We start from the raw sequence: 21829 nt of genomic DNA on the forward strand, positions 1-21829 counted from the left end.
TATATATATATATATATAATTTTATTAAAATATTTATTTTATATTCTTAGCAATGCCTTGGAGGGGTTCAAAGGGTCAGCTTGTTCTGTTTATTGTGAAGAAGATTTTGGACAATTGTATATTACCCTTTCTATGCAAAAACAATAAAAAATCGACATGTAGTCTACTCTCCCAGGATCAGGAAACAGCCCTCCATAAAATGCGCAGCACACATCTGAATATTTGGGTTAAACTGTTCTGGAACAGTGTTGTTAATACAACTTAACCACTGATCACCGTCATATGCAGCCTGGCTGAAGCAAACAGGAAACAGACCTGCTGGAAAACAAAAACCAGCAAATAAAAATTTGGCTGTTTGGTAATTAAAGATAGGATTGATCTATTTTCCCTTCATTTTTCAAATGTAAAGTTTCTTGTTTTCAGTTGTCTGCATCAATCGCGCATTGAGAAATCATTCTCCTCGCCCACTGTCGCCACAATCCTGTTCTCAAAAACTCACACTATAGTTACGCAAGAGTTTATTCTTGTGTTCTGGAACAGTGTTGTTAATACAACTTAACCACTGATCACCGTCATATGCAGCCTGGCTGAAGCAAACAGGAAACAGACCTGCTGGAAAACAAAAACCAGCAAATAAAAATTTGGCTGTTTGGTAATTAAAGATAGGATTGATCTATTTTCCCTTAATTTTTCAAATGTAAAGTTTCTTGTTTTCAGTTGTCTGCGTCAATCGCGCATTGAGAAATCATTCTCCTCGCCCACTGTCGCCACAATCCTGTTCTCAAAAACTCACACTATAGTTACGCAAGAGTTTATTCTTAGCGTGTAAACAAATAGTTCTGCAGCTGTTTTCGCACAAAACAGAAAAATAAGTAGTTTAGGTGTTTTTGAGCTTCCACAGTCTTTGTCGGAGCCGGAGCACACACACTTGAAGGCGGGTCTTAATAATTACAAGTATAGCAAATTAGTTGAACTTTTTGTTACAGACTTAAAGGGGTCATATGATGCTACATGCACTTTTACAAGTAGTTTGAACTGAAATGTGTGTTGGCAGTGTGTGTACACAACCACCCTATAATGATAAAAATCCACCCAGTGGTTTATTTTTAATCTACTAAAATCTTTACCCCTTTCTCAAATCGAGCCGATCTCAGATGCCTGTCTGTGTGACGTCACACAGACAGGCCCCTCCCACAATAGTTTGATTGACAGTAGCGTTTCAGCACAGACTTGACTGGTGTCTTACCTTAGACCCGCCCTGAGTGAGCTATCATCAGTCCGCCATTGTTTCACCGCCAGAGCAGATGTAGACAAGAATGTCTCCCAAGCGATTGAGGTGTTCTGTTGTTGGATGTAATAATGAACATAGCAGTCGTCATTTACTCGCGACATCTGAGCTGCTGAAGACGCAGCAAATTACGTTTGTTTCTGAAGGGAATGCGCCCCCAATCTACATAAATGCGTTTATGTTCTCGCGAATCATTCGTGGTCCAGCTTCACCTACAGAAGAAGTGAGTGTTTTTTAATGAATCTTTGCAAATCGCCTTTCCTAATAATGTGCTAATTAGCAAGTTTCACGATGAATGCGGCTAAAGTAAACGGTCTCTCTGAGAGCAGCTCGGAAGAGAGGGGCGGTGTCAGCAGAGCTTATTAACATTTAAAAGAAAATGCTACAAAACTGCATGCTCTGAAAAGAGCTGTTTTTGACAGGGTAAAAAAGGTGTTTTTACACTACCATTGAGAAATTTTAACCAAACTATGTTACAGACTTTTCATTAAGACCCTAAAAATCATATCAACTTGTGGAAAATGGGCATCCGATGACCCCTTTAAAACAATAAAAGTTCAACAACATTTGTTCTTGTAAAATGCGCAAGACTTTATTCTTCCCAAATCCATTAAAATAGGTAGATATAAAAGCAGATCCTGCTGAAGACGCAGCGAATTACGTTTGTTTCTGAAGGGAATGCGCCCCCAATCTACATAAATGCGTTTATGTTCTCGCGAATCATTCGTGGTCCAGCTTCACCTACAGAAGAAGTGAGTGTAAGGTTTTTTAATGAATCTTTGCAAATCGCCTTTCCTAATAATGTGCTAATTAGCAAGTTTCACGATGAATGCGGCTAAAGTAAACGGTCTCTCTGAGAGCAGCTCGGAAGAGAGGGGCGGTGTCAGCAGAGCTTATTAACATTTAAAAGAAAATGCTACAAAACTGCATGCTCTGAAAAGAGCTGTTTTTGACAGGGTAAAAAAGGTGTTTTTACACTACCATTGAGAAATTTTAACCAAACTATGTTACAGACTTTTCATTAAGACCCTAAAAATCATATCAACTTGTGGAAAATGGGCATCTGATAACCCCTTTAAAACAATAAAAGTTCAACAACATTTGTTCTTGTAAAATGCGCAAGACTTTATTCTTCCCAAATCCATTAAAATAGGTAGATATAAAAGCAGATAATTTAATAGCCCCCACATTATTTTAGCTATCGTTTAACACTAAAATAAAATAAAATAAACAAACCTCAGTGCCTGTATGTTTAATGTTGTAAAGCTTTCAGGTAGATGTTTGCGGATCTTACCAGCCTCCTGATATGTGGGTGGTGGTCCCGGTACATAAGTTTGCTGACATGGTCCAGTCAGAATGGGATGCCCTCCATAAGCTGGCTGTAGGTTATTAGCCACAGGCTGGTTATGTGAGTATTGTGGGTGATGTGTAGTCGTGACTGTAGTTCTTGACTGCACATTTTCTACAAAAGATGATTTGAAAGCATTAAGTATGTACAAAACACACATATTGACACTTACGCTGCTGCGCATGTCTCAAGAATCTTTTCACCAGGCAGAACCAGATGAGCCACACAGAAAGGGCCACTGCGAAAAACGCTATCAATGGATGGGCCTTCCATGATGGGGAGAATGACTTGAATATTTTAAGGGTTTGTTTCTGGACAGACTAGGGGAAATAAACATAAGAAACATTAGAAATGGCGTGTTTCAGCTTTTGAATAATTTCCGTCTTCGAATAACAAGCTAAGCATTGGACCAATTTGCACTCCTGGAAGCGTTGGTTTACCAGAATCTATTTGACGTCTGCGAGACGTATTTATTAGAGTGTTTGCTCATCTGCAATATATCAATAGGACATTTCCAATCAAATAGACGTTTAGAAAATGTCTTTAAGATGTTTATGATTTAGAATGTATGTAAAACTGACATCTTATGACATTTTTTAGATGTTTGTACATAGCAGATGCTTTCCAGATTAAGTGATCTTTTACAGACATCTTGCAGATGTAGGGCTACGTGTGCTATCGTCAATCAGTTCTTACAAAGAATATACATCATTTTCATTTAACCGACATTTAACAGTACTACAAGTCTTGATTCTGACATTTGAAACAGTTCTTGAGTCGGATTTATGAACAAAATCATTCAGATCAATTTTGTCAGCTAGTTCGACTGATTCATTGATAAGATCTGACTGGAAAGATTCATTCAGGAATAGAACATAGCTGAGGAGTAGATGTTAAAGTTCACACTCCGTGTCTTTATAATTTGTAAGTATTTGCATGCAATCCTTAAGGGTTTTAGGAATTAAAACAGCCATTATACACGCACAATACTTGGAGCTTTGAAAACATCTAAAACACATTAGCGGGATAACACATTACCAGTACCTTTTTCCATTATCTACAGATTTTTCTTAGTGTTTGATTAAACAAACTATTACACTTACCTACTCTCCCCACAAATAAAACTGCAGAAGAACCGTATTGTTGTAGGCACAGCGCTGCTCATCCCCTTCAATACCTCGTTTCGTGCTCATGGTGTATTTCCGGAGACTGCAGGACCAATTAAACCATGTTTTTCTTGCCGTTGTAACTCAAACAATCCTGATAAGTGGCTATAGTGCCCCTCTCATGCAAGAAACATTCAACAAAACCAAAACCCACCAGTGTAACGTGTAAAGCATATTGATTTTAAATACACAATTCTATAAATGCAAACAAACAAAACCCACTTCTGTAAACTTGATACAAACAATTTCTTCAACTCTGAACTCTGATAGTCAGCTTGACTCTTGCGTAGTTTGATTGGCATGAAATGAATCGATAGTCACATTCACAACTTAACAAATTTACAATCTCAAAATATCTGTACCAATCTAGGACCCAAAATAACTACAATGGATAGATCTTTGGTTAGAATAGAGAGAAAGAAACAAATTCAAATGTTTAAACAAGTGTAAACATAATGGTGAACAAGAGCATAAATACGTCAATATTAATGGACAACAACAATACAAGTATTCTCAACACCATTGTACGATAGTGTCCACAGTAGCTGCACAATTCACAACAGCAGAGCAGAAATATGTAACCCTCTAGAATGCAGCGGTTTGGTTTAGGGTTTAGTTACTGGTCTTGATGGCTGAACTGTTGCAACTGGTGTAAGCAGGGTTGTACGCTGGTTGAGGTGAGGTGTAGTCTGTGGGCAGCATTGACTGTAGAGGATACGTGGCCTGACCACCATCATGGATGGGAACAGGATACCCTGGACCTACTGAAAAACCAAAGACGGCAATCATTTTGATGGCTTGCCATCTTGGCTCAAATAGTCTTGGTCATCTCGTTTCCAGATCTTACCAGCCTCCTGATATGAGGGTGGTGGTCCAGTTGACATTGGTTGGCCTCCACAAGGTGGGTTATTTGGCAAAGCCTGGTAGGGAAGGTACTGACCGCCCTGAATGACGGCTGAAGGCTGCGGAAGGTATTGTGTCGTGACGACCGTAGTTGTCGTAATCACAGCTTTGTGAAGAATCAAAGGTGGAACAACGCTGAAATGACGTTCTAAAAACATTCGGCCAATTTAACGTACAAACATTGACTTACGTCTAGGATTTCTGAACCTCTTATAGAGATAGCAGCGTGGACAGACCCAGCAGATGAGGAACAAAATGATGACGACTACAAGTCCTAGTATGGAAGCACTGACGGCAATAGAAACAGCGTCGCGTTGAGGAGAATATTGAGGCGAAATCCTGAGGTCTTTGCTTTTGGACAGATAATGGAGAATAAACACAATAATAGGTTACAAATGGAGATAATATTTCAGCCATCCACTTGTGTGTAAACAGAGCCTAAGATTCAGTTGTGATTGTATTTGACACATTCACTAGAAAAATCCTTTGTCGTCTAGGGACTGAAGAGGGAAATGATGGCAGGAAGGTGTTTCCTCTAGGGTTCCTGTTCTCTAAATCTCACAGAATAATGGCAGCTCTGTCCAAAACTTAGTTTCAGTGGCGCTCTGTTATGTTTAAATCTACTTGCTTATACCAAAACTTAACATTTTATACAAACATTTTCATATAAATATGAATTTCTCATATTTATTTTTTGTATTTAGTATTTACAAACTAAATTAACTAATAAACTGAAGATTGTTAGAATCATGCACAACCAATCTAGTTAGAAAATAATATAAATGATCACAAAATTATCAGAATAAATACCCAGTGGTAACATCTGGGGGGTATTCCAAAAAGTAGGTTATGTGACATACCCGGGTATGTTTGAGGATAAGCGAGCGGATAACCTCAGCTTTCGGTTCCAAAATCGGAGGTTACTTTCAGGGTATGTAAGTAACCATAGTAACTTGCACTCTGAAGATAACCTGCTCCGGAGCAGGTTATGTTCCAGGGTTTGTTCACTTCAGCGCAGGTGTGATCTACTGACGAGCCTTCAGTGGGCGTGACAGATAGCGCAAAGCATTATATAATATTACATTATGTAATATAGCTTATTATATATATATATATATATATATATATATATATTTGTATGATATGTTAATGATGAAGCGCTAATATAAGTAATAAATAAGGTAATATATTATTCTGATATAGTTATTATTTATTTTATTGGCATATATAAGAGTTATCTGTATAAATTATAAAACACTACGACAAGGTAATGTTTAATTTATTATATATATATTTATTACATTTTATATTATCATCTCACACATGGATCGGCATTTTCTATAATTTCTCAATTCTAAATCAAAATACATATCTGATATGACTTAATATATAATTAGCATCAAACAAACAATATAATTAATATTCTCAAGGATTAAAGATTAAACGGAAAAAATAAAAATGATTGCACAACCATCAATTAGGTGGCGATATGCACTAAGCATGTAAACGACCATTGAATAAAAGAAGAAGAAAGAAACAGCATGGAGTGCTTTTTTTTTCTCCATAGCGACTCATCGATTCTTCACTCTGTTGAGAATGTCTTGAGTCTTAACCAGGAACATACTCTGAGTTGAATGAACTTACTCCCGGACGTGTTTTTGGAACCACATACCTCGAGTAAGCAAGGTTTGGGGTTAATCAACCGAAAGTTCAGGGTTTAGCTTACGTAAGTTAACCGTGCTTTCTGGAATACACCCCTGGTGAGGGAGAAATATTAAACATTTAGCTCTGATTTATATTAAGAAAGAAAAAAAGTAATTCCTTACAAAAGACAGTCACTTTGTTCTTTAATAGTAAATTTCTTTTGTTGATCCGAGCAGCAGTAGCTCTCATCACAGGTCCCACAGCAGAACTCAGATCTCCAAAAATCACAGACTACAGAGTCTGTCTTATACATGCTGCATCTCTCAAAGCCTAAACAAATAAAACAGAGGAAATGTGAGCCATTTTCAAAGTAATTCAAATCTTTAACCTGTGTTGTGAATCACTTGTTTGGAAGTTTGGAGTAAAGCATCACTGTTCATGTTAAATGTTTCAGAGACATAGAAACCCCCTTTAATCACGGTAAAATGAGACTAATAATCATTTTGAGCAATATTTTGCCAATATTAAAACTTGATTGGTTGTATAAGTGACTCAGCAGCCATTCAGTATTTTATTAACGAGAAAAACAAAAGTCTTGCACACAGTAGCATTTTAATGATAAAAACATCAAATGTGTGAACACAAAAAACGACTGCATTTAAACACATAAAAAAAATCTGACTCATTTTCTTCAATCGGTTCTTTCAAAGATTGGCATTTACATTAAACAACACTAAAATGCAATACTAATATTCATGAGTCTGACGTGTCCAAATGAGACGGTCCTCTCTTTTTTGTGTGTGAATTGGTTCAATTGATTCATTAAAAACGATGGTCCTTCCTTCACTTCCTCCTCTCCTCCTGGACCAGTCGTCTCTTCTTTCTCTTTCTTCTCCACACCACCTGCTTTCTTTAACCCTTCCAAGATTTCTGTCAAATGAGATCGAGGTTATCCAAAAAAGTATTCCACAAAAGAAATTTCAGTTATTAAAACCTCATTGTTTTGAACGTGAACACGTACCTGTAGCTGGCAAGGCGTACATGACGCCATCCTCTTGCAGTCGCAGCATCGTGGAGCTCACTAGCGCCCCCAAGTCCCGGACGGCTCGATTGTGTCGGGCATCTAACCTAAGCAGCCCCTCCTCTTCTCCAAACAGCGCACGACTCAAGTGAGGCACCACAGGGCTGGAGGGCCGTGTAGCTGCTTGCGATCTCGCGGGCGAGCGAAGTGGTGAGTTGAACGCGCTTCCGATTTCCGAGGCCGTATCCGTGCTTTCGTTACTGGGCGTGGGCGACGGCTGGCAGGCCGAGGTGATGCTGATCCCACCCGTGCGACTCTCGGTGCGTACATTCAGAGGTGTGGAACCTGTTGTAGCCATGGAGTCCTTCCTTTGGACTTCCTTCTTGAGTTTCTCAGCTAAAACGCTGAGTGCTAGCTGACCCTCCATTGCTGCAACCGCACAGACTCCACTTCGGCCCATGGTACGTGCACGTAGACCAACCTTTCTTCGGACCCTGCTGATCACACAGACAACCAATAAAGGTCCAAAACATACTCTATGTAACTACATGAATGCAAATACGTCATTGCATTCCAAGGGCCACTATTGTGAGCTTCTTTTTTTTTTTGCGCAATTTTTTTTCTTCTACAGTAATTTTTTCTACTACTTAAGCTGCCTTTCCACTCTCTCTGAAGCTCGGCTCACTTTACTTTGGCTTGGTTTGCTTTTCCACTGCAGTTTAGTAACGCTTCAATGTGGGTGGGATTATAAACTGATCATTATAGTTGTGCCGCCACCCCAGCTACGCCACGATACAGCCATTTCTTTTTTCAAGTTGCGTGCGCTGGTCCTTGCAAGCAAGTTGTTTAAAAAAGTGACTGCGCTGGCTGTTGCTGACTAGTTAAATCTTGCGGGTTTGGTGTCTTGTGTCACAAATCCAATGAATCTGCAGTGTTTTCACGTCACATTTTAGTATCGGTACGGCTCGCTTGGAACTGAGGTGGTACTAAAAAAAAAAAGTATAAGGTACTAGGTACTGTACACAGTGGAAACCCACCAAAAGTGAGCCGTACCGAGCCGTACAATGGAAAAGTGCCAATAGAGAAATCCTTCACAGAATGTTTGAGACTCCAAAATTTGGATTTTATTCACACACACAAAAAAGTACTCACTTTTTTCTCCCTAACCTGCTGGAGCCCTTCCAGAATGATTTGCCTGTTCCGTTTCAGGATCTCCAGCTTAGACTCGTATTTTATCCTGCGATCTGGAACCACCGCCATAAGATTGAACCGGATGTCATGGTAGGGCTCTCTGAGGAACGAGAAGACAAATCAGATACATTAGAAAGACAACATTAGTTTTAATATTATTTAAATTATATTAAATATATTTATATAATTTGAATTCATAATAAAATATAAATATACACTACTCAAAAAAATGTAGGGAACACTTTTTAATCAGAGTATAGCATCAAGTCAATTAAACTCCTAAACACAATCAGAAACAGACCACATGAGGGTGGTCTTAAGGCCCGACGTCCTCTAGTGGGCCCTGTGCTCACTGTCATGGTAAAAAAAAGTTGCCAAGCAAGTTAGGTAAAGGTTGTTAAGTTGTCACTATGTTTATAGTTTGCTGAATAATAACACCTTTATTTTGGTTTAACGATACAGACATTTGAAGGAACTCTATCGCCCTCTTGAGTACTGGAGGTTTGTTACCACTGCAAGAACACATTAAATATGTTCAAATTTGAACACTTTCATAGTTGTATACCTGCTTGTGGCACCTGCAGTGCTGCACTCCTCCTCTTCATCATCATAGTCATCCTCATCATCAGAATAAGTGGGCTGAGGGGGGCCAGGTAGGCGTGAGCGACCCACACCTGCAGCAAGATCCTCCTCTTCCTATCAATCATCAAGCATACTGAATGAAAGCACATATCATGCTAACTATTCCAGATATCCTGAAACACAACCGACCTTACCTGCATGGGGGACTTGGCGTAGTTGTGGTTGTCCAGGAAGGCTGGCAGACGCTGGACGATGGGATTGGGGTTGAGGCTGGGAACAGGTAGAGGGGCTGGTGGCGGAGCGCCCCCTCTAGGCAAGGTGGCAGGTTTAGCCATGGGTCTGACTTTTCCAGCGGGACTTGGGAGAGCAGTGGCACCTTCCTGAATTTCTAAAGTGTCATGGGAGTGGGACATGTTTTAGGTTCTTTTTTATTGAATCCCTACATTACTGAATTACGCTTAAACTATATTTATACATTATTTTTAAAACCTATTCACACGGACTGTTGTATGTTTTGAGGCAAGAATGTTCCCATTGACTTATTTCTCCACATGTCATTGTTGGCAATAACAGGTATTAATCAAAAGGTTCTCATTTTAAATAAATGTAAGACATTCAAATTAAGTTAAATTCAAATATGTTACCAGTGGGTGAGGCCTGCTCTGTACACAAAGGTATCGGTGTACCTTGCCCCTCCTCCTTTTTCACAGCAGGAGGCGTGTCTTCTGAAGAGGAGGAGTCTTGTTGCTTTCGATCCTGGCCTGAACCTTGTTGGGTCATTTGAATTACCTGTAGCATATACATAGGTGTACTGAGACATTCACAACTGACCTAGATTTTACCACATATGGCGCTTTTCCACTGTGTGGTACAGCTCGGCTCACTTTACTTTGGCTTGGTTTGCTTTTCCACTGCAGTTTAGTAACGCTTCAATGTGGGTGGGATTATAAACTGATCATTATAGTTGTGCCGCCACCCCAGCTACGCCACGATACAGCCATTTCTTTTTTCAAGTTGCGTGCGCTGGTCCTTGCAAGCAAGTTGTTTAAAAAAGTGACTGCGCTGGCTGTTGCTGACTAGTTAAATCTTGCGGGTTTGGTGTCTTGTGTCACAAATCCAATGAATCTGCAGTGTTTTCACGTCACATTTTAGTATCGGTACGGCTCGCTTGGAACTGAGGTGGTACTAAAAAAAAAAAGTATAAGGTACTAGGTACTGTACACAGTGGAAACCCACCAAAAGTGAGCCGTACCGAGCCGTACAATGGAAAAGTGCCAATAGAGAAATCCTTCACAGAATGTTTGAGACTCCAAAATTTGGATTTTATTCACACACACAAAAAAGTACTCACTTTTTTCTCCCTAACCTGCTGGAGCCCTTCCAGAATGATTTGCCTGTTCCGTTTCAGGATCTCCAGCTTAGACTCGTATTTTATCCTGCGATCTGGAACCACCGCCATAAGATTGAACCGGATGTCATGGTAGGGCTCTCTGAGGAACGAGAAGACAAATCAGATACATTAGAAAGACAACATTAGTTTTAATATTATTTAAATTATATTAAATATATTTATATAATTTGAATTCATAATAAAATATAAATATACACTACTCAAAAAAATGTAGGGAACACTTTTTAATCAGAGTATAGCATCAAGTCAATTAAACTCCTAAACACAATCAGAAACAGACCACATGAGGGTGGTCTGAGGGCCCGACGTCCTCTAGTGGGCCCTGTGCTCACTGCCCGGCACCGTGGAGCTCGACTGGCATTTGCCATTGAACACCAGAATTGGTATGTCCGCCACTGGCACCCTGTGCTTTTCACAGATGAGAGCAGGTTCACCCTGAGCACATGTGACAGACGTGAAAGAGTCTGGAGAAGCCGTGGAGAACGTTATGCTGCCTGTAACATCATTCAGCATGACCGGTTTGATGGTGGGTCAGTGATGGTCTGGGGAGGCATATCCATGGAGGGACACACAGACCTCTACAGGCTAGACAATGGTACCCTGACTTCCATTAGGTATCGGGATGAAATCCGTGGACCCATTGTCAGACCCTACACTGGTGCAGTGGGCCCTGGGTTCCTCCTGGTGCACGACTAGGGTTGCAAAAATTTTGAAAATTTCCAGTAAACTTAGGAAACATTCCAGAAATTTTGGAAACTTTCCAGGATTTTTTGGGAATATTCCAGGGATTTTTGGAAAGTTTCCAGATATTTTTTACCCCTTTGCAACCCTATGCACGTCAATGCCCGGCCTCATGTGGCCAGAGTATGCAGGCAGTTCCTGGAGGATGAAGGAATTGATACCATTGAATGGGCCCCACGCTCGCCTGACCTAAATCCAGTAGAACACCTCTGGGACATTGTGTTTCGGTCCATCCGATGCCGCCAGGTTGCACCTCAGACTGTCCAGGAGCTCAGTGATGCCCTGGTCCAGGTCTGGGTGGAAATACCCCAGGACACTATCAGTCATCTCATTAGGAGCATGCCCCGACATTGTCAGGCATGCATACAAGCACTTGGGGGCCATACAAACTACTGAGTGCCATTTTGAGTGGCTGCAATGAAATTTCAGCAAAATTGACTAGCTTGCTGCATCATTTTTTCACGTTGATTTTCGAGGTGTCTTTGAATTCAGCCCTCTGTAGGTTGATCATTTTCATTTCCATCAAACAATGTGGCATCCTTTTGTTCCTGACCCATTATCCAGTCCATATCAGTTTAGAAATCCAGCATGATATTTTTCCCCATTGAGATCTGATGTGTGTTTTCAAAGTGCTGTTCCTTTAATTTTTTTGAGCAGTGTGTGTGTGTGTGTATATATATATATATATATATATTGCAATATGTTCTATATATACTTTTCCTCAAACCCAAAGATGTGAATCTTGATTAGTTTAGCTCTTACCCAGCAGTGGCCAGTCCTATTCGCTCCATTATGACCCGTCTGGCTTTATCCGTCCACTCTTCATCCTCACCCCACGGCCCTGAGGAAGACAGACAGATTAATGTAATCTACTCTTCTCCTTAAACTCACAAAAGAGTTTTATTGACATTACGTTCTCACCGTGATCGATGGGATATGCCTTCAGACCATCCAGCTCAAACAGCCGGTCTTTGATTGGCACATAACTGACGAAGTGAAATGCCTCCATTGTCCGCACGGCACTGATGCCGTTCTGTTTCTCCGGCAGGTGCCGTGGCTCCGGTCTACATGGAAAACAAGACAAAAACAATGACTACAACACAGCAGATTTAGATCTGTTTGTGTAAAATCTACTTATTCTATGTTAATGGGGAAGACGTGTAATGTTAAAACTTGACTCTACCTGGCATGGCTGTTGTGGGCTTTTGCCAGCTCAGGAGCGTTTCCAATGGCGTAACCTTTACTCTGAGAAGTCAAACAATAAAGACTTGTTTTAAAAAAAAGAGAAGATGTAAGTGTGCTAATGCTACTTTGTTGACATTCAGACATTTTTAAACATGACAAAGTGATAAAGGTAACCAAATAGATAAAGGGTTAGTTCACCCAAAAATGAAAATTCTGTCATTAATTACTCACCCTCATGTCATTCCAAACCTGTAAGACCTTCGTTCATCTTCAGAACAGAAATTAAGATATTTTTGATGAAATCCGAGAGCTTTCTGACCCTGCATAGACAGCAACAAAACTGCAATGTTCCCAGGTCCAGAAACGTAGCAAGGACATCGGTAAAGTTGTCCATGTGACATCAGGGGTCAAAATAACCAACATAATCAGCGTCGTTTACGTTTACTAGAAAGTGCGCACATGCTGAACGTAAACAACGCTGATTATGCTCTGGGGTACTCTCCAACATGGTGGAAGACGGTAACCCGGGGACAAGAATTGTTGAATAAATGATGTTATTATTGTTTTCTTTGCACACAAAAAGTATTCTTGCTGCTTTGTAAAATTACGTTTGAACCCCTGAAGTCACATGGACTATTTTACTGATGTCCTTACTATGTTTCTGAGTCTGGGAACATTTCAGTTGTGTTGCTGTCTATGGAGGGTCTGAGAGCTCCCAGATTTCATCAAAAATATCTTAATTTGTGTTCTGAAGATGAACGAAGGTCTTACTGGTTTGGAACGACATGAGGGTGAGTAATTAATGACAGAATTTTCATTTTTGGGTGAACTAACCCTTTAACGGCTGCCATTGATTTGCATAGTACTTTTTCCCATACTGTAGAAGTCAATGGCTACCATCATCAATTTGGTTAGCAATATTCTTCAAAATATCTTCTTTTGTGTTCAACAGCAGAAAGTATGTTATATGGGTTTGGAACAACTTGAGGGTGAGTAATGATAACAGAATTTTAATTTTTGGGTGAACTATCCCTTTAAGTATCCAAAAATGATCTTTATGTGTGTAACTGACCTCAGGACTGAAGCCCTTGGTGAAAGCCTTCATACGGCTCAGAGTCGTTCCCAGCTCCACACCGCTGCAGTTCAGAAGCACACTCAGAAGAGCGTGAGTGGCGCAGGAGTTCGGTATCAACTGCACACAACATTCCACAAACAGACTATAGAAAAGGAGGATAATAACTGCAGATTTGTGTTGCAGTGCAAATATTGTCGGGACTAACTTGGTGAGCAAAAAACATGTCGTTAACAATCTCGTCATCGATAACTGAGGTTTCATCCACCAGCGTGGAGACTTTACGGCGAGATCTTCGCTCCTCGATCCACTTGAAGAGGAAGATGAAGCCATAAACAGGACTGAGAAGACAAAAAAAAGACAGGACAGCTTTAGAATAATCCAAAAAAAGTTTTATATAGACAGATAGATAAAAATTTAAATTTTTACAAAATTAATAATTTATTAATTGTTATTGTATAAACATAAATGCTTAAAATGTTAAGTGGTAAAAGAGGTAAATTGTATGATGAAATAACCAATAAAATATTATATATTTATACATAGATATAAATTATAAAAAATAAATTAAAAATGAAAGGTTAACAAAAATCCAAAATACCATTATAATTAGTATTTAAATTATTAATATCATTAGGAAACCAATATAACAATATTATACAGGCTTAAAAATGTAATTGTGATAAAAGCTGTAATACATGTTTTATATAGACAGATAGATAAAAATTCTAATTTTTACAAAATTAATAATTTATTAATTGTTATTGTATAAACATAAATGCTTAAAATGTTAAGTGGTAAAAGAGGTAAATTGTATGATGAAATAACCAATAAAATATTATATATTTATACATAGATATAAATTATAAAAAATAAATTAAAAATGAAAGGTTAACAAAAATCCAAAATACCATTATAATTAGTATTTAAATTATTAATATCATTAGGAAACCAATATAACAATATTATACAGGCTTAAAAATGTAATTGTGATAAAAGCTGTAATACATACTGATATTAACAATTTTAATATATGCATGTATACAAACAACATGTAAATGATTCATATTGTTAACAAATTAATATTAGTTTATAAATATTAACATACAGGCTTAAAAAAAATTACAAAACGTAAAAGTGTGTGATTAATCCACCTTTGACATTTGCTCTGAAGATCATAGATTTCCTCCACCTGAACGCCCTTCACACCTGAGTCCAAACATAAACATTATATCATACTTTCCATAATGATACTTTCCAAGCAGACTTGACTTGACATATTTAATAGATTGATAAAAGCATGTCTGTGCCAAACAGATCAACTCACCAAAGTCTTCCAACAAGAGTGTGAACAACCCTGAAAAAGAACGAGACATCACAAAACAGACAGTATTATAAGCAAGTAGAAGTTGTATATGATAAAGTATTATATTATGAGATAAACCAGAAATTAATACGAGTGCGTTGACTTATCTGCATTTTAGTCAAATTAATATACTACAAGCACAAAATACTATATTGGAAGATGACATGTTAACCTACAGGATAGTTTATGAATAATAATATAATTATTGATTATTATATAATGGCATTATGTGCATAAATGTTTATTTAGAGACTCACCCGGGTCACTTTCTAACTCCAGCCAACCTTTGTTCATTTTTGCAGAAATCAGAGTCGCCAGATCTCTCCGCTAAACCATCGACCAGTCCATAATATTATAAAACACTACATCAGTCATTTCCTAATACACATTTGATCAATCTTTGGACGATCTGGACGGCTAGTAAACACAAAAAGAGCAGCGCCGTCGGCTGTAGTTGACGTCTTTCCGCTGCGCCGTGCGTCATGACGCACTACAGTGAAGACGCGCTGCAGCTGCTGCTGTGAAGTTCACGACAGATGAGTGTCACGATAAAACGGGGTTCGTAAGTTTATTTATTCGCTCATTGCTTTTTTTTTTTTTGGTATACCTGTTTGTGGTTGTCCTATATCTCGATCTAAACCGTTTATGTTGGACATTATGTATGCCTAAATATCACTTTACATAATATTTTATGTAATTAAAAGTGATTTACGTGATTTGTACACTGTAAAAAATGACCGTGAATTTAATGGTAAAAGTCTGTAAAAATGCTACAGTAAAAACCTGTTAAATGGTAAACGGTAAATTCCCCTACTATATACGGTGAAAAACTGTATTGGACATTAATTTTACAGTAGTATACCGTTTTTGGAAGTGAAAAAGACCGTATAATTTACAGTGAATAACCGTAAATTGACATTCCCAGAATTCCCTGCGTTACATTTCAAATTTGATGTTTTTTTTGTTGAAATAACTATGTTTCTTCTTAGTTTTGTATATTAGGGTTGTGTGTTACACCTAATGTTGTTAAATGAATGTTTATTGCATTATTTCAGTTTCATGTGTGTTACCATGATGGTGTTTAGCGTTTGTGTGAATGACACGGTGCAGCTTCTATATGTGTTATTATCTAAAAGCTGCATGTGATGGGCTTTGGTTCATTATGTGACTTTCTCATCACCTGAGACTTTCTACCTGCATTTGGTGGTTATCAGATTATTACAAAGGTACAAAACAGATTTCAGTGCTTCAATAGGTTGGTATATTAACATTATATCAGTTAATGAAATTACAGTATTTAACTAAATGTAAGTTAAAACCTAAAACATTGCTACCGTATTTTTTACGGTAATATTCCGGTAACCACAGCTGCCGGTTTTTTACCGTAAATTTTACGGATTTTTTTTTACAGTGTAGTTACTGAATGCTTTTAGTGCATAAGTAAAAATCTGTTAGAGACAATAATATGTATATAGTTTAGTGTAGTAATAATAATAATAATAAACAAATGTATTATTATAAAGGCGTGATACTGGTACTGTCTCTTTTTTTGTCCTAAACTACATTTAAAAAGTTTTCTAGTTTGATTATTCTTGGGTCTTAGACAGTAAGAAACTTTTTTCTAAAAGCACTGTTTTTTGTTTTTCTTAACATGCCATAAAATGCTTCCTAATTATATAATAAGTTACATAACACGAATAACATGTATTTTTAACATATTGTTATATTTAAATAATTTTAAGCGCATTAAAATATTAGAATTGACTATTTATCAGATACTATAGTTTCCAAAAATATATATTTAATGTTCAAAAACACTAAAATATCATAAAGATATATGCTAAATAAAAAAAGGTTAAAGTAAAAAGGCTTTGTATAGAAAATATGATTCATGAAAGTACATATTATTACATTATAAATGACAAAGTAATATAATATTGCAATAATACAGTCTAAAAAAGATAACTACAGGCTTGTATAGAAAAATATGATACATTAATCAAAGCATATATTATTATCTTCTAGAATCTAGACTCTATATAAAATAATATGTATAATCAAGTAAAAAGTGAAAGTCGTCTAAATGGATTTCGGGGATTTACACAACCTTTTCTTGAACTTTGCTGTTTTATAACATGCTATAAACTGCTTCTAATTATATAATAAATTATATAACACACAATAAATCGATTTATTTGAACGCAATAGCACATTTTACACAAATATCATAAAAATAATATTTTTTAATTCTCTAATAATATTTTAATTCAACAAATTAAACAGATATGTAGGCTACTCAAATACTTGAATGAATGTATATATTATTACATCATAATAGTATATTATTTATAACAATACAGGCTTAAGCAAAATGTAAAACCTAGCTTGAACATCTTTGCCATTTTAACAACCTTTCCATAAACATGGCTGTTTTATAACATATAACACAGCCTATAATGTTTATTATGTAATGAATTACATAATACTGTATGTATAGCTTTACCTGTCATAAACATAAAACATGTCACATATAGGCTACTATTTTATATGTATGCAATAACTTAATACAATACTTAAAACATCAAAATGCATGCATAATATGAAGGTACATCCCAAAACGAAACGAAACGAATTTAAAAAAATGAAAGTACAGGCTTCCAGATTGAAACGGTGTATGCCTAGATACTGTCACCGACAGCCTTGTCTTTGAACTTCCTCTTGTAAGTCATCTGTCTGGATTATTCTAGGCATTTATACAACACGCCAGACGCCACCTTGTTGTATTGACATGTGTGCAACCCTGAGTGATTATGAAACACTCAGCGACACTCAGTGACACTCAGCCCCCCGGACCGTAAGAAGAGCGGAACCTTCAGAGCGAGTCTGTGCGCCTCGGGGGGCGTTTGAGGTCGCTGCTCCTGCTCAATTGATAGATAAAATAAAAGAATCAGGGAGTACTACATAAATTAATATTAATCATTTAATGAGTCACAACGCAGCCGAGGGATCCTAACAAGGGTGTAAAAAGGTAAGACGCCGATTTACCGCCACACACGCTTGTTCAAGCGGCGACAATGTGTTTTATTAGTTATGTTTGAGCACAGTTAGCGCGGAAGCTAACGTCAACAAAAGAGAGCATCGCACGCCCGTGCTAACGCGCTAACAGCTAGCACGCTCGAGGGGCTTCAAATAATGATGTGTTTTATACACAACGCATATAAGACGGTACAAAACATCTGCATGTATGTGTTTAAAGTGGTTTGGGGGTCGTATCGCGGATCTTAGGTGAGTTTTCCGGCTGGTTGTTCATCTGTTAGCAGCGCCGCTGGTCACCAAGTACAGTTATGTAAATGCACCTCATTCAGTTCAGTCCACTAAAGCGCTTTAAAACACTTTTGTATGATACGAAAATAGGATAATGTACTTCTAGTGTAGTGATGTATGATGGGGGTTTGTGTTTTTGCTTGTGGCGAGCGCAGGTGTAGAGTAATCTACAGTTACAGTTGACACAATCGCTCTCATAATTGAAAAGATGAGATTAATTGAACATATACATGTTTCTGTTCTTGTTTTCTATGTAAATTACAATGTTAGAATCGAAGTCAGTGGGTTTATAATGGTGTAATGGATTATGTGTGGAATTGTATTTCCATCCATATATATATGTATGTATATATTAGTGCTGTTAAACGATTAATCGCATCCAAAATAAAAGTATTTGTTTACATAATATATGTGTGTGTGCTGTGTATATTATGTATGTATGTATATATAAATACAAACACATGCATGTATATATTTAAGAAAATTGTTATTTGTATATTAAATATATTTTTATATAATATAAATTATATAAATATAAATGCATGCAAATATTTTCAAAATATATACTGTATGTGTGTGTCTATTTATTTATTTATATATATATATATATATACACACACACACAAAGTACACACACATATATTATGTAAACAAAAACTTTTATTTTGGATGCGATTAATAGTTCGACAGCACTAATGTATATATTCCAGTTGGATTCAACATCTGGTTTGATAAGTCAATTAATTAAAAGTCATTGATTTCTACAGTTTTTGTTGGAACAGCTGTAAAATAATGGAAAGATTGACCTTAAACTAATAGTTCACCCAAAAATGACAGATCTGTCATCTTTTACTCTCCTTCATGTCATTTCCAAACTGTATGACTGTCTTTGCCATATATAATATTTTTATATTTCTGTCACATAGTTATATTTATATATCTATATATATATATATATATATAATATATTTTCTTCTATATGTGTGTGTATGTGTGTAAAAAAATGTTAAATTAAATTTTTATATATGTATGTGTGTGTAAAACTATAAACTGTGTAATTAAAACTAGGGTTGGGCGATGTCTACAAATTTGGCATCGGACGATGTCTACAGTGAAACATTGTGACGGACGATGACATCAGCGGGGACGGAGGCGAGCAGGGGGAGGGGTGTGTGCCCGAAGCGTGAATCCTTATGAGGGAAAACAACTAACAATTCCTAACACCGTTTCTACTCCGGACGCGAGCGGCGCGGTGCGACAAAATACTATAGAACCACTAATCTATAATAGAGATTAGTTATGTATAGATCAGTTATATAGAATGACCAGTGTAGACAGACTTAACTGATGCGACACGACAACTGTGGCGTCCGGTGTAAACACGGTGTAATGGTTGCCTGTTACATTACAGTACATAAAATTTCACTTACCACATAAACAGAGTAAGGAGAGATGACTGAGGACGATGGCGAATGATTTGCAGATCCTCTGTACCACTGACAAACATATAAAATGCGTGGCAAGTACTGCCACTCCATAGTATAAACAGAGTACGTGTGATCGCGAATCTCGAAAGTGAACCTCGTGCATTCAAAAGCATGATGCCAGTTTCAATGCCAGGTATAATAGCGGCTCCCTGATGCCGAAATATGTAGTATAATTGCGAGGAAAAATATTGAAATATAGATTTTCCTCCCATCTCGTATTTATTCCCTTTAGGGGTTCCGCCTACACGTAATTATCTTTCCGAACACGGTATTGGGATGCCGGGGGGGGGGGATCACGATGCCGGCTCAACATCGTGATGTCTATCAGCCATCGGTGATGGACGATGGCATCATCTATCGGCCCAACCCTAATTAAACTATATATAACTATGTAAAATTATATAAAATTACTATCTATATATATATATATATAAGGCATTTACGTTTAGCCATTTAGCAGAATTTTATCCAAAGCAACTTACAAATGAGGACAATAGAAGCAATCAAAATCAACTAAAGAGCAAATAAAATGGTATATAAAATAAATGATGCATGTATATTTATGTGTATGCATTTATACACATTATTAAGTTCTGTATATATTATAAATGACACATACAGAAAATACATCATAAAAGTAGTCTATATAACTTGGAATCTGAAGACTTAGCCTATATATGATTTTCTAATAGAAAGTGTGTAATTCTATTATTTTATTGTATAATAGTGCTATATGTTATGAATCAAACACATTTTAAAAATAGTCTGTATGATTTGAAGACTGAAGGCTCGAGTCATGTAGGCCACTTTTATGATTTATTCATGGTGCTTTTTTGTCATTTTTGGTACTCGACAGCATCCAGCCTCATTCGCTTTCATTGTATGGACAAAATCATCCAGGACAACGGCATAATTCCTTTCCTTTGTGTTTCACGGGAGACTGAAAAATGATACAGGTTTATGAAAACAGCCGGAGATCTCGCTTAAAGGTTCCATCTGTACCAAAAATAAAAAAGCAGACGAGGCAGGTGCGGTGTGAAGGTGCGGGGTGGAGCGGATGAGTGTGTGTTTTGGAACAGGCTGTGCTGTACTGTGTGAATGTGTCAGTGTGTCACGGGCAGCGTGGCCTACATTCACACCACTCACTGCCTGCCAAGTGCTTGCTCCCTTCTCTTATATAACCCGCACTTATGTAAGAAGCCTGAATCTCTCGCTCCCTGTCCTCCCTCTTCTGTTTTTTCTTCTTCTAGTTCTTTCTGTTTCTTCTCTTTACACTTTTTTTTTAATTTTTATTAGAGTTCTTTGGTTGCTCTTTGTTCTCCTGTTGCTGAACTGTGGTTTTTGTTGTATTGTTGCTCTGATGTTTGATTACAGCTGAGAATCGCCTAATTTAAAGTGAATTACACAATGCTAAATTCTACGTTAACTGTTTAGTTCTGTAGGTACAATTTTGCATTGTTTGTCTCCCTCTTAGCTGAAAAGTAAACATAGTAGCCAGTATGTTTTGTTTTTTTTGGCATATGCTGATATAAATTCACAAGTTTGGGGCTAGTTCTCTATTGCCACTAAAATATTTGCATACATTGATCTTGTATGTTCATTTCAATCATTGCTTCCTATTCCAATCACTGTTTTGCCCAATATGTCATCATTTTCCAGCAGAAGCATGTTTATGATTTTTTTGGAATTACCTTGTAGTTTGATCATTTCTAGCTTGTTAACATTTTTTATAACCTTTTTTAAAACAAAAAGCAATAGAGAAAAAAGTTAAAATTTAACCACTGTGTTTATAATTATATTGAGACAAACAACAAATATTTTTTGTTTTAACAATTAAACACAATAAAAATTAAACACATATCTCATTTCCAATGTTTTATATGCAGATTAAATAGGTCTTTATTGTATAGGTCTAATTGTCTCCCGAGAGCGCAATTAGCAAAATAATGCAGCACATTTAGCAAGTAACTCTATAAAAACGTGCATTACGTCTAAATTAACTCATGAAAATCAAATATAGTTTCGTAAATTGCATAAACAATTATGAACAAAACAGCATCATGTATTTATGCATTGCTTAATCCAAAGAGCTGAAGCGCC

The 21829-nt window shown here is 37.2% G+C and overlaps 3 protein-coding genes across 7 annotated transcripts in view; 1 reads left to right on the plus strand and 2 right to left on the minus strand.

The window, feature by feature from the left end:
- Positions 1-553: 553 nt before the first annotated feature.
- Positions 554-6674, minus strand: LOC107587001 (protein shisa-5-like). 2 transcript variants are annotated; one of them, XR_001609421.1, is made up of 6 exons: positions 6532-6674; positions 4896-5056; positions 4650-4811; positions 3740-4566; positions 2583-2750; positions 554-612 (listed from the first exon to the last, which is right to left on the minus strand). XR_001609421.1 is itself a non-coding variant. In XM_016274591.1 (4 exons), the coding sequence occupies exons 1-4, from the start codon at positions 6660-6662 to the stop codon at positions 4415-4417; spliced, it is 606 nt and encodes a 201-aa protein (XP_016130077.1). In that variant the 5' UTR covers positions 6663-6674; the 3' UTR covers positions 3268-4414. The 2 variants fall into 2 exon arrangements, 1 of the variants encoding a protein (XP_016130077.1); XM_016274591.1 differs by lacking the exons at positions 554-612; positions 2583-2750 and having other exon boundaries at positions 3268-4566.
- On the minus strand, positions 6673-15386 carry LOC107586981 (ubiquitin carboxyl-terminal hydrolase BAP1-like). Its single transcript, XM_016274563.1, has 15 exons — positions 15176-15386; positions 14880-14909; positions 14707-14761; positions 13761-13893; positions 13553-13672; positions 12479-12540; positions 12217-12359; positions 12058-12136; positions 10495-10633; positions 9788-9932; positions 9338-9531; positions 9127-9257; positions 7371-7867; positions 7180-7279; positions 6673-6679 (listed from the first exon to the last, which is right to left on the minus strand). Exons 1-15 carry the CDS (start codon positions 15210-15212, stop codon positions 6673-6675), a joined length of 1872 nt encoding a protein of 623 aa, XP_016130049.1. The 5' UTR covers positions 15213-15386.
- Positions 15387-15420: 34 nt separating this feature from the next.
- Positions 15421-21829, plus strand: part of LOC107586926 (RAD54 like 2) — a 33425-nt gene continuing 27016 nt past the window's right edge. For 2 of the 4 annotated variants that reach the window (XR_001609410.1, XR_001609409.1), the window contains exon 1: positions 17696-17946. The gene's annotated coding sequence lies outside the window, so the exon portion shown is untranslated. Of the gene's footprint in view, positions 15477-17695; positions 17947-21829 lie in introns of those variants that run through there. The other 2 variants (XM_016274485.1, XM_016274482.1) reach the window with 2 other exon arrangements.

Source organism: Sinocyclocheilus grahami, unplaced genomic scaffold, assembly GCF_001515645.1.
Source record: "Sinocyclocheilus grahami isolate Dianchi unplaced genomic scaffold, SAMN03320097.WGS_v1.1 scaffold87.1, whole genome shotgun sequence".
In the NCBI taxonomy this organism is placed as follows: Eukaryota; Metazoa; Chordata; class Actinopteri; order Cypriniformes; family Cyprinidae; genus Sinocyclocheilus; species Sinocyclocheilus grahami.

Bases quoted from the DNA above. Each gene is read 5' to 3' on its own strand.
- LOC107587001 (XM_016274591.1), bottom strand. From the start codon at position 6,662: ATGTATAAGACAGACTCTGTAGTCTGTGATTTTTGGAGATCTGAGTTC. The intron at 5,057-6,531 runs GTAAGGAATTAC...TCTGTCCAAAAG, and splicing joins GAACAAAGTGACTGTCTTTT to CAAAGACCTCAGGATTTCGC. The intron at 4,812-4,895 runs GTAAGTCAATGT...TTCTTCACAAAG, and splicing joins GAGGTTCAGAAATCCTAGAC to CTGTGATTACGACAACTACG.
- LOC107586981 (XM_016274563.1), bottom strand. From the start codon at position 15,212: ATGAACAAAGGTTGGCTGGAGTTAGAAAGTGACCCGG. The intron at 12,360-12,478 runs GTAGAGTCAAGT...TTTTCCATGTAG, and splicing joins GCCCACAACAGCCATGCCAG to ACCGGAGCCACGGCACCTGC. The intron at 7,280-7,370 runs GTACGTGTTCAC...CTCATTTGACAG, and splicing joins GTACGCCTTGCCAGCTACAG to AAATCTTGGAAGGGTTAAAG.